At 37.9% G+C, this 13,218-nt stretch overlaps 2 protein-coding genes across 2 annotated transcripts; both read right to left on the bottom strand.

Moving 5' to 3' along the window:
* Positions 1-970: 970 nt before the first annotated feature.
* LOC140452247 (uncharacterized) lies at positions 971-4,546 on the bottom strand. The gene has a single exon (XM_072546385.1). It carries the CDS (start codon positions 4,544-4,546, stop codon positions 971-973), a length of 3,576 nt encoding a protein of 1,191 aa, XP_072402486.1.
* A 517-nt stretch (positions 4,547-5,063) lies between these two features.
* Positions 5,064-10,439, bottom strand: LOC140452246 (uncharacterized). Its single transcript, XM_072546384.1, has one exon. The coding sequence runs from the start codon at positions 10,437-10,439 to the stop codon at positions 5,064-5,066; it is 5,376 nt and encodes a 1,791-aa protein (XP_072402485.1).
* Between the last annotated feature and the right edge of the window lie 2,779 nt (positions 10,440-13,218).

The raw sequence follows: 13,218 nt of genomic DNA, 5'->3' as shown, positions 1-13,218 counted from the left end.
ACAGTAGAGACCTGACCTCCTTAATACAAGACTTACAAAGACTAAGACAACTATCTAACGAATCTCCTCTAACTTTCTTTGACCATTTACAAGTTCTGAATGCAAAAATGCCCGCCTCGATCCAAGTAGCAAATTTATCCCCAGATCAAAAAACTGCCCAATGTGAGTTAATCGATACCATGGCCCTAAATACTTTTTTAATCGATTTAGAACCTCGTCTAGGACAAATTATTAGGGATAGTAATCCAAAACATCTCATTGAAGCAAGCAATCGTATTAGACGCGAACTTAAAATTGTCATATTTTGAAGAACAAAAATCTAATTCTAGATCAACTATTCCTAAACCCTCTCAACCAATGAGAAGACCCTCATCTCAGTTTACAAAATGTACAAATTGTGGCCGCATTGGTCATCTAAATACATAATGCCGCTCTTCACGTTTCTTACAGCCAAACCAAACTTTTTCTAGGCCACACGGTTACGAAAACCAATATAATAATGGACCTAACAACTATCAAAACAATCAGAGTCCTAATAGGAATCAATATTCCTCCAACAACCAAATTTCAACCAACAGAGACCTTTCTTTTCATCTTGTCGCACCACCAAAAAACTACCCGTTTTAAGAGGTTTGCGTATGTTGGATTCGGTTTTATTTGCTTTTATTTTACACAGAATACAGTATTACATTTACTTAAATATTATTTATGCAATATTAACAAACTTGCAATATCAACACAATTACATGACATTAATGGCCTACTTCATACTGTCTCTTTTTCGTGGCCTACCACCACTACGCCTTTCATCTAACAAATTGTTCTAATAGGTAAAGGCAATCTCTGACATACTCCCACCTGAGGAATATTCTGATAAAGTAAAATATGGCTCACAAAATCTAAAGAGACATACTACAAAACCATTATACAAAAAATTAAAAATTGCTAAGTATACAGTTTTTGACAATCACTACTCCAAATAACGTTTAGGTACTTTAGAAGCCCGTCCCGTACGTGTGATTTTCACTTCAGAAACCTTTGCACTATTTGTCGGAATACTGACTTTAAATACTCCCGCACTCTCACAGTATTCGTCTTCGGAACCGGAGTTTCTCGCAGCCAATTCAGGAACATGTGAGGTACCATTTAATTTACTGTCATCCTTCATTGACGTCTTCACATCATTCTGAAGCTCGAACTCAGGAACAATACAACACTCTAGTGGGTAAAGACGCTGGACAGGTCTCAATAAATATCCCTTAGCTGTCTTAACTTTGCACAGTCGAACACTTCCATCTTTACCAGGATAACTCACTCGCAAAAAGATGGCACAAGCATAGGCCAGTTTGCTTGCATCACAAAAAATATCGATACTTAAATTTTGTAATGTCTCACCATTCATGTGTACCCATCGAGGCAATTCAATCTTCTCAAGATAAGGTAAATCTTTCAACCAAATTTTAAACTCTTCAGAGATGACTTCATCCAGTGGTTCGTCCCATGCCAAGCTCTTCTCCCACAACTTTTGCAACATGAGTTTGGGCACTAATAGAGCTGGACATAAATATCCAATAGGATCAAACACTTTCTGGGCTATAGAAAGGATTCTACGTTTAGTCACTACCATATTTTCCAAGTCAGTGTCCTCTCTTAAGAATTTCAAATGAACTGTCAAAACATCTCGTACAGGATGCCAGTTCATACCAAGAACAGGACATATCTCTTCAGTTCCACTAACTTCAGCATTCCTTGTACGCTCCCACCCTCTTAGTTCAAACTGTCCCTCTGCCATAATTGCTACAGACTCTGTAATAAACCTTGACACCATTTCTTCATCAGGTAAGCTTGTAACACAGTTGTCCACATAGAAGCTTTGACTTAACCTCTTCACAATATCTAAAGTATACAATGATTCTGATGTAGAGCCCTTTTCAAGGTATCTTGCTAAGTGGTACTCTAGTGTCATCCCTAATAAAAATGGACTACTGTTAACACCGAATACTACACGTTTATGACGAAAAACTACTGTCTGACCTTCTGTGTCAACCCATAAAAATTTGAGGAAATCACAGTCCCTTTCATGCACACCTGTTTGTTGAAATGCCCTTTTAACATCAGAAATCACTCCTATTTTGTTTTCTCTAAACCTTACAAATATTGAAGGAATTAACTGAATTAGATTTGGACCTTTCTCTAAAAAGTGGTTAAGTGAAGGTTTATTCTTTGAATGTGCAGATGCATCAAACACTGGACGTACCTTGGTAGTACTTTCTTCCTTTACCACTGGGCGGTGAGGTAAAAAATGTCCTAGACTGTTATCAACATCATTTAACTTTCCAACTAGCTCAATTATACCCTCAGCTTGCCAGTCAGCAAAAACATCATCATACCTTTCAAAAAGACCATCACGTTTCAGCTTTTGAAGAGTGGAATTTAGTCTTTTTTCCGACAACTCACAATTACTGGGGAGAGGAGGGTGACCATCCAACCAAGGAAGACGAATCTCATAGCGGCCCATCTTATCTACACTTACAGTCTGCATAAAAAAATCTCTAGCAGCTAAAGCAGCCTCCTCTTTGGTATATCTATCTGTAGGCTCTTTAATACCAATTGCTTCCAACTCCCAAAGCTCACTTAAGGAAGCATCCTTTATGAGAAGATTCAATGTGGACATGACAACATCAGAATGTTTACTACTGGTAGGTATTTTTCCCATAAGTGTCCATCCAATGAGAGTTTCTATAGCTACTAGCCCACAATCTAGCTTATGACGACCCCCTGTATACAAATAACCAGCGACATCTGCTCCCAGCAACAGTTTAATTGGCCCAGGTTGGAGATCATCAGATAAATCAATATTAAGGTTCTTGGCCTGTTCCCTCCATGGACCATGAAATACTGGAGCCACATCACTACAAATTGTTAGTTGATCTAAGGCCTCAAAAGAATATGTAGAGTTCTTACCCTGTATTGTGACTTCATAACAGTTATGAGAGTTTGCAACTTCTGACCCTCCAAACAGACAATGAACAATTTTTTCCTGTCGTTTAACTGGATAACCTAATTTTAAAGCTGTGTCCTTTAATATATATGATCTTTGTGACCCACTATCAATTAAGGCGCGAACAACTCTAGTATTTCCAAATATACCAGTTAAAGTGACTCTCAATGTTTGCAAAAATACATGACCTTTAGTTTGGTTAGTCAAAGCCTGGTCGTTTATGACATCCTTAGAAGACATGTTCTCATTTTGCCTATTACTATGCTTATCTTGACTTATTGTTAAACTGGGGCACATCAAGACTACATGAGCTTGGCTGCAGATAACACATCTTAGCCTTGTTTTACATCTTTTCGTCTGATGTCCCACTTTTAGACATCTAAAACAAGCCTTCTTCCCAATGAAAACATCCCTTTTTTGAACAAATGTCATTTTTTGTGCCTTAAAGCAATCTTCACTACCATGTGTACCTGAACAAAAGACACAAGCTGAAATTTCACAATTAATTAAATTAGCAGCAGTTGGAAAACCTGATGATTTCTTGACACTAGCTTTAGAGGATAAAGCCACTTCTTCAGACAATCCAAAACCTTCAGCAGCTAAAGCAATTCTTTGTTCATTCTCTACTTCATTTCTGAGAAAAGTCATCAACAGTTTCAACCTGTTTTCCAATGTCCCATCTCTACATTCAATATTTGTGGAACGTTGCCATACCCTAAGCAATTCCTGAGGTAAACAAGATTCGACTAATGGAAAGAGCATTGCTGAACACTTGTCAGATGTGATACCTAATGTCTCCAGTGCTCGCAGTTGAGTTTCAATGCTGTCATACAGTTTAGATATATCAATCTTTTGTTTAGATGCAGACTTACTCAAAATGAGTTTTAGTAACTCTCTAATGTATACTTCTATCTGTAAGTCTTCTCTGCCAAACCTGCTTTGCATACTTTCCATAATTTTACTATAATTGTCAGCCATAGCTGGATAGCTCTCTACTAGTTGACGTGCTCTACTACCTGGTACTGTGGCTTGAATTAAATATTCTATCTTATCATGGCAATCAATAGAATCATCCTCATGAATCTTTTTGAATTGTGCCCAGAATGCCAACCAACCTTTGATACTGCCATCATATTTTTTAAATTCAATAGTAGGTAATCTAAATTTTCTCATACCTGTTAACTCTGGCTCATCTGCATTCTGGAACACTGCACTATGCCTGCTGGATGCTTCAGTCTTCGTTTCTTCCATCAGCTTGTTATATCTGGTTCTACACTTGGAAAACTTTCTCAAATACACATCACAACTCTCTATCTCTGCTTCTAGCTCCGTTTCAGTAGAACTTTCAAACGATAATTCAGTAATTTGGAAGTCAATTGACTGTAACTCGTCAAACTTACATTTTAACAGTTCCCATGACACTTCTATTGACTCGTAGTCCAATGATTCTGCTTTCATAAGACCTTCTAATTCGTTGGCCGTACGCGTAAAAATAGCCCTTAATACTCTTCTGGTTTTCTTTCTATTTTCCAATTCTGCTGCCATAGTGGGTTTGGTTCAAAACCACCGAAACGTTCTCTATACAAATCACAAACCAAAAGAACGCGGTAAAAACTCACTGGTCCAGAACTACAAAATTCACACCGAAATCCAACTCAAAAAGTCCTGTCACGGTCGCCACAATGTCGCACCACCAAAAAACTACCCGTTTTAAGAGGTTTGCGTATGTTGGATTCGGTTTTATTTGCTTTTATTTTACACAGAATACAGTATTACATTTACTTAAATATTATTTATGCAATAATAACAAACTTGCAATATCAACACAATTACATGACATTAATGGCCTACTTCATACTGTCTCTTTTTCGTGGCCTACCACCACTACGCCTTTCATCCAACAAATTGTTCTAACAGGTAAAGGCAATCTCTGACATACTCCCACCTGAGGAATATTCTGATAAAGTAAAATATTGCTCACAAAATCTAAAGAGACATACTACAAAACCATTATACAAAAAATTAAAAATTGCTAAGTATACAGTTTTTTGACAATCAATCACTACTCCAAATAACGTTTAGGTACTTTAGAAGCCCGTCCCGTACGTGTGATTTTCACTTCAGAAACCTTTGCACTATTTGTCGGAATACTGACTTTAAACACTCCCGCACTCTCACAGTATTCGTCTTCGGAACTGGAGTCTCTCGCAGCCAACTCAGGAACATGTGGGGTACCATTTAATTCACTGTTATCCTTCATTGACGTCTTCACATCATTCTGAAGCTCGAACTCAGGAACAGTACAACACTCTAGTGGGTAAAGACGCTGGACAGGTCTCAATAAATATCCCTTAGCTGTCTTAACTTTGCACAGTCGAACACTTCCATCTTTACCAGGAAAAAGTTCAACAACTCGTCCCATAGGCCAATCCAAACGTTTACTGCCATCGTTGCCGACAAGCACAATTTCATTAAGAGCGATCTGGCGGTGAGTTTTATTCGCGCAAACCAGTTTTAACTGTCCAAGATATTCCAAACGGAATCGCTTACGAAGTTCCTCTCGCAAAGTCTGAACCCGACGTACTTTCCGACACAATGAAGCATTGTCTATAGCATCACAATCTGGTAGCCCGCAGTCCACCTGATCCCGCAAAAACATCGCTGGTGTCAAGGCAATTAACTCTTGAGGATTCTCCGATAAATACGTTAATGGTCGCGAATTAATTATTGCCTCACATTCACATAACAAGGTTAGCAAAGTCTCATAGTCCAAACTGGCACGACCTAGTGTTTTTCTCAACAACTGTTTCATAACACCAATGAGACGCTCCCAGAATCCTCCCCACCAAGCTGCTGTAGGTGGATTAAAATGCCAACGAATACGTTGCACAGACATCTCACGAGTAATAACGTCCCAGTCCAGACATGATAAGGCATTTTCAGCACCCACAAAACTCGTACCGTTATCACTATAAATCGTTTTCGGCCTACCACGACGAGACACGAACCGGCGTAAGGCCTGAAGAAAATTAGAAGTTGATAGCGAACAACAGAGTTCTACATGAACCGCCCTGAAAATCGCACACGTGAACATACAAATCCAAACTTTTTCACCGGTCTTAAGGAACAGAGGTCCCGCAAAGTCAATACCGGTTACTTCAAATGCTACAGCGTCACGCACTCTGTTAGCCGGTAAAGGAGGAGTATGAACTGCTAGATGCTTTCCAGTGTACCTCCGGCACAATACACACTTGGAGATAACGGATCTTACACTACGCCTTCCTGAGAGAATCCAAAACTTTTCTCGGAGCAAACTTAAAGAACTTTGGATCCCAACATGACAAGACTTTAAGTGATAATACCTAATTAACTTAATGGTTACCTCATGTTTAGATGGCAGTACGACTGGAAAACGGTAATACTGTGTATCTTCTCTGTTACAAACTCTAGATCTCAATCTAATCAAACCCCCTTCTTCATAAAATGGGTCAAGATGATTAATCCTTTTATCATCCACACCTGAGAAGCTTTCCTGCTGCACTTTTGTCAAAATAAATTTCTCTGCAGCTTCAAACTCTTCAGAAGTCAACTCACCTTTATACTTCTGGTCACCTTTGCGACAATTTTTTACAAAACGTTGAATCCAAGCCACCATTCGTACCATCTTACTATACTGTGAAAAGTAGCTAAAATGCCAGTCACACGAATTATAAACATTAACAAGAGATGTCACCAAAGTCTTCCTACGCTCGGCATTAACTTCTTCTTCATCACAAGTAGCCGCACTAGATGGCCACTTATCACGGCCTTCATACAACCACTTCGGCCCCTCCCACCATCTTGACTGAAACAAATGTTTAGCAGTGCACCCTCGTGATGGCAAGTCTGCAGGATTGACCATTCCTGGTAGGTGACGCCAGTTTTCCATTGAAGTTAAGTTACGAATTTCTTTAACTCTGTTCCATACAAAAACTCCCCATTCTTCTTGGCGTTGTATCCAGGAAATAACAGTACTTGAGTCACTCCAAAAAAAGGATTCTATATTTCCAGGCAAGTTCTCTGCAACCTGAACATATAAACGGGCACCTATAGTTGCAGCTAGCAGCTCCAGACGTGGAATAGTCATTTTTGAAGTAGATTTCTTAATTGGAGCCAATCTAGCTCTCGAGGCCAATAGAGATACAAATACTTTACCAGAATAACTCACTCGCAAAAAGATGGCACAAGCATAGGCCAGTTTGCTTGCATCACAAAAAATATGGATACTTAAATTTTGTAATGTCTCACCATTCATGTGTACCCATCGAGGCAATTCAATCTTCTCAAGATAAGGTAAATCTTTCAACCGAATTTTAAACTCTTCAGAGATGACTTCATCCAGTGGTTCGTCCCATGCCAAGCTCTTCTCCCACAACTTTTGCAACATGAGTTTGGGCACTAATAGAGCTAGACATAAATATCCAATAGGATCAAACACTTTCTGGGCTATAGAAAGGATTCTACGTTTAGTCACTACCATATTTTCTAAGTCAGTGTCCTCTCTTAAGAATTTCAAATTAACTGTCAAAACATCTCGCACAGGATGCCAGTTCATACCAAGAACAGGACATATCTCTTCAGTTCCACTAACTTCAGCATTTCTTGTACGCTCCCACCCTCTTAGTTCAAACTGTCCCTCTGCCATAATTGCTACAGACTCTGTAATAAACCTTGACACCATCTCTTCATCAGGTAAGCTTGTTACACAGTTGTCCACATAGAAGCTTTGACTTAACCTCTTCACAACATCTAAATTATACAATGATTCTGATGTAGAGCCCTTTTTCAGGTATCTTGCTAAGTGGTACTCTAGTGTCATCCCTAATAAAAATGGACTACTGTTAACACCGAATACTACACGTTTATGACGAAAAACTACTGTCTGACCTTCTGTGTCAACCCATAAAAATTTGAGGAAATCACAGTCCCTTTCATGCACACCTATTTGTTGAAATGCCCTTTTAACATCAGAAATCACTCCTATTTTGTTTTCTCTAAACCTTACAAATATTGAAGGAATTAACTGAATTAGATTTGGACCTTTCTCTAAACAGTGGTTAAGTGAAGGTTTATTCTTTGAATGTGCAGATGCCTCAAACACTGGACGTACCTTGGTAGTACTTTCTTCCTTTACCACTGGGCGGTGAGGTAAAAAATGTCCTAGACTGTTATCAACATCATTTAACTTTCCAACTAGCTCAATTATACCCTCAGCTTGCCAGTCAGCAAAAACATCATCATACCTTTCAAAAAGACCATCACGTTTCAGCTTTTGAATAGTGGAATTTAGTCTTTTTTCCGACAACTCACAATTACTGGGGAGAGGAGGGTGACCATCCAACCAAGGAAGACGAATCTCATAGCGGCCCATCTTATCTACACTTACAGTCTGCATAAAAAAATCTCTAGCAGCTAAAGCAGCCTCCTCTTTGGTATATCTATCTGTAGGCTCTTTAATACCAATTGCTTTCAACTCCCAAAGCTCACTTAAGGAAGCATCCTTTATGAGAAGATTCAATGTGGACATGACAACATCAGAATGTTTACTACTGGTAGGTATTTTTCCCATAAGTGTCCATCCAATGAGAGTTTCTATAGCTACTAGCCCACAATCTAGCTTATGACGACCCCCTGTATACAAATAACCAGCGACATCTGCTCCCAGCAACAGTTCAATTGGCCCAGGTTGGAGATCATCAGATAAATCAATATTAAGGTTCTTGGCCTGTTCCCTCCATGGACCATGAAATACTGGAGCCACATCACTACAAATTGTTAGTTGATCTAAGGCCTCAAAAGAATATGTAGAGTTCTTACCCTGTATTGTGACTTCATAACAGTTATGAGAGTTTGCAACTTCTGACCCTCCAAACAGACAATGAACAATTTTTTCCTGTCGTTTAACTGGATAACCTAATTTTAAAGCTGTGTCCTTTAATATATATGATCTTTGTGACCCACTATCAATTAAGGCGCGAACAACTCTAGTATTTCCAAACATACCAGTTAAAGTGACTCTCAATGTTTGCAAAAATACATGACCTTTAGTTTGGTTAGTCAAAGCCTGGTCGTTTATGACATCCTTAGAAGACATGTTCTCATTTTGCCTATTACTATGCTTATCTTGACTTATTGTTAAACTGGGGCACATCAAGACTACATGAGCTTGGCTGCAGATAACACATCTTAGCCTTGTTTTACATCTTTTTGTCTGATGTCCCACTTTTAGACATCTAAAACAAGCCTTCTTCCCAATGAGAACATCCCTTTTTTGAACAAATGTCATTTTTTGTGCCTTAAAGCAATCTTCACTACCATGTGTACCTGAACAAAAGACACAAGCTGAAATTTCACAATTAATTAAATTAGCAGCAGTTGGAAAACCTGATGATTTCTTGACACTAGCTTTAGAGGATGAAGCCACTTCTTCAGACAATCCAAAACCTTCAGCAGCTAAAGCAATTCTTTGTTCATTCTCTACTTCATTTCTGAGAAAAGTCATCAACAGTTTCAACCTGTTTTCCAATGTCCCATCTCTACATTCAATATTTGTGGAACGTTGCCATACCCTAAGCAATTCCTGAGGTAAACAAGATTCGATTAATGGAAAGAGCATTGCTGAACACTTGTCAGATGTGATACCTAATGTCTCCAGTGCTCGCAGTTGAGTTTCAATGCTGTCATACAGTTTAGATATATCAATCTTTTGTTTAGATGCAGACTTACTCAAAATGAGTTTTAGTAACTCTCTAATGTATACTTCTATCTGTAAGTCTTCTCTGCCAAACCTGCTTTGCATACTTTCCATAATTTTACTATAATTGTCAGCCATAGCTGGATAGCTCTCTACTAGTTGACGTACTCTACTACCTGGTACTGTGGCTTGAATTAAATATTCTATCTTATCATGGCAATCAATAGAATCATCCTTATGAATCTTTTTGAATTGTGCCCAGAATGCCAACCAACCTTTGATACTGCCATCATATTTTTTAAATTCAATAGTAGGTAATCTAAATTTTCTCATACCTGTTAACTCTGGCTCATCTGCATTCTGGGACACTGCACTATGCCTGCTGGATGCTTCAGTCTTCGTTTCTTCCATCAGCTTGTTATATCTGGTTCTACACTTGGAAAACTTTCTCAAATACACATCACAACTCTCTATCTCTGCTTCTAGCTCCGTTTCAGTAGAACTTTTAAACGATAATTCAGTAATTTGGGAGTCAATTGACTGTAACTCGTCAAACTTACATTTTAACAGTTCCCATGACACTTCTATTGACTCGTAGTCCAATGATTCTGCTTTCATAAGACCTTCTAATTCGTTGGCCGTACGCGTAAAAATAGTCCTTAATACTCTTCTGGTTTTCTTTCTATTTTCCAATTCTGCTGCCATAGTGGGTTTGGTTCAAAACCACCGAAACGTTCTCAATACAAATCACAAACCAAAAGAACGCGGTAAAAACTCACTGGTCCAGAACTACAAAATTCACACCGAAATCCAACTCAAAAAGTCCTGTCACGGTCGCCACAATGTCGCACCACCAAAAAACTACCCGTTTTAAGAGGTTTGCGTATGTTGGATTCGGTTTTATTTGCTTTTATTTTACACAGAATACAGTATTACATTTACTTAAATATTATTTATGCAATATTAACAAACTTGCAATATCAACACAATTACATGACATTAATGGCCTACTTCATACTGTCTCTTTTTCGTGGCCTACCACCACTACGCCTTTCATCTAACAAATTGTTCTAATAGGTAAAGGCAATCTCTGACACATCTCAAAATCAAAATCGTCCATCTGTTATTCAAAGAAACCCAAACTTCCAACGGGCACATGTTTTAAACGAGTACCCTGATGAAATGACGACTAACTATTATACAGACGATTATTATACAGATAATTATTATAATACCGATAATTATGAAAACTATGAAACAGATTAATATACAGAAAATAATCTACAAACTGATAACTTTTATTCAACCAATAACACACAAAATTATCAGGATTTTCTTTCACTTCAGAATCAAAATCATCCTCCCAATCATACGAACCCCTCAACGGATATTACGAATATCCAAGAACAAATCCAAGCACTCAACTTGGACAACTTTCATCCAGATCTCAATTTTCCCGAACAGACATTCATGTAACCCCATTTTATACAATGAGTTCCAAAAATTTATATTACATTAACGATGCTACCAACACTTTTAAACTTTTAATCGACACAGGTGCTGGAATCACTGTTTTCAAAGAAAACACAGCACGTAATTATCATAATAGATTTCCTGAAAACGTTACTATTCAAGGTATAACCGATCAAAAATTGTTAATAACAGAATCTGTCCTGATTCCCTTCACTGACGATAATCCTCACAAACTCTTTATTTTCAATTTAGACATTGATTTCGATGGCATAATAGGCCTAGACTTTCTAGATCATCATGAATGCGTAATAGATCTTAAATCCCGACAGTTGCATACAAATTTTAAAACTGTCACCCTTCACAAAGTAGGACACGAGACAAACACACCTCCTAAAGACAAAACACCGACACACCCTACAGAAACAAGACAAAACAAACCTAAAATAAAAATTAAATCAGATTCTAAACAGGAATCAAATTTAAAATACCAAAACCCTATGAATAAAAAATACACTATCGTAAAAAACCGAGATTAAGACGAGAATCTTGAAAGACCGGAGAGAAAACGAATAAAAGGAAAAAACAGAATTACCATTGACAGCCGGACCAAACAAATATGCAGACTAAAATGCAACTTATCAAATACAGATGCCATATTATCAGCTCAAGAAATAAAAACAGGAAGATTACCTTATGCATTAGTCCATGTAGACGAAAATGGAGAATTCTTAACTTCCGTCCTAAATACTAATGCTATGCCGAAGACAATCGAATTTTCAGACATGTCAATCGCACCTTTCAAAAATTCGGAGACAATCCTATCCTACAACGGAAATGATTTTGTAGAACCCGTAGTGGATAGAACACGAATAATTAAAGAACAACTAAGAATTGATCATCTAAATTGCGAAGAACAAGAACTAATTCTAGATATATGTACTGAATATGCAGATATATTTTATGTCGAAGGCGACAAACTGACCTTCACAAACGAAATCAAGCACAAAATCGAAACAAACAATGCTAAACCTGTCTTCACTAAATCCTATAGATATCCTGAAATACACAAGGAAGAGGTAAAGAGGCAAATTATTAAAATGTTAGAAGAAGGAATAATACAGAAAAGCGTCTCGCCCTGGTCGAGTCCAGTCTGGGTCGTACCGAAGAAATTAGATGCGTCAGGAAAACAAAAATGGCGAGTTGTTATTGATTATCGAAAACTCAACGAACTCACAGTACAAGACCGTTATCCTCTACCACAAATATCAGAACTATTGGACCAACTAGGAAGATGCCAATACTTCACAACACTAGATTTAGCGTCTGGATTTCACCAGATTGAAATCGAGCCACAAGACATCCAGAAAACGGCCTTTTCCGTCGAAAATGGACATTATGAATTTGTTCGCATGCCATTCGGACTAATGAATGCTCCATCTACTTTCCAGAGAGTAATGGACAACATCCTCTTAGGAATACAAAACGAAAGATGCTTAGTGTATATGGATGACATAATTATCTACTCACCCACTATTCATGATCACATGTCACAACTAACAGAAGTTTTTAAAAGATTACGAAAGCAAATTTAAAAATACAGCCAGACAAGTGCGAATTTTTAAGAAAAGAAGTAGCATATTTGGGCCACCTTGTAACAGAAAATGGGATAAAAACAAATCCAGCTAAAATATCTTGCATCAAAAACTTCCCGGAACCAAAGAACACCAAAGAAATAAAGTCATTCTTAAGCTTAGCCGGCTACTATAGAAGATTTATTCCAAATTTTGCCAAAATTTCTAAACCACTTACGAAACTACTTCAGAAAGACGTATCTTTTATTCTTAATTCTGATTGCAAAGAAGCCTTTAACGAACTCAAAAATATTTTAACTTCAGATCCAATACTTATTTATCCCAATTTTGAGGGACCATTTTTACTAACAACTGACGCTAGTGCATTCGCGAGTGGAGCTGTTCTATCGCAAGAAGAATTCACGCTATCTTCACGTTTG

This window comes from Diabrotica undecimpunctata, chromosome 10 (genome assembly GCF_040954645.1).
Source record: "Diabrotica undecimpunctata isolate CICGRU chromosome 10, icDiaUnde3, whole genome shotgun sequence".
Classification (NCBI taxonomy): domain Eukaryota; kingdom Metazoa; phylum Arthropoda; class Insecta; order Coleoptera; family Chrysomelidae; genus Diabrotica; species Diabrotica undecimpunctata.
This window is presented reverse-complemented; position numbering and strand designations above follow the sequence as displayed.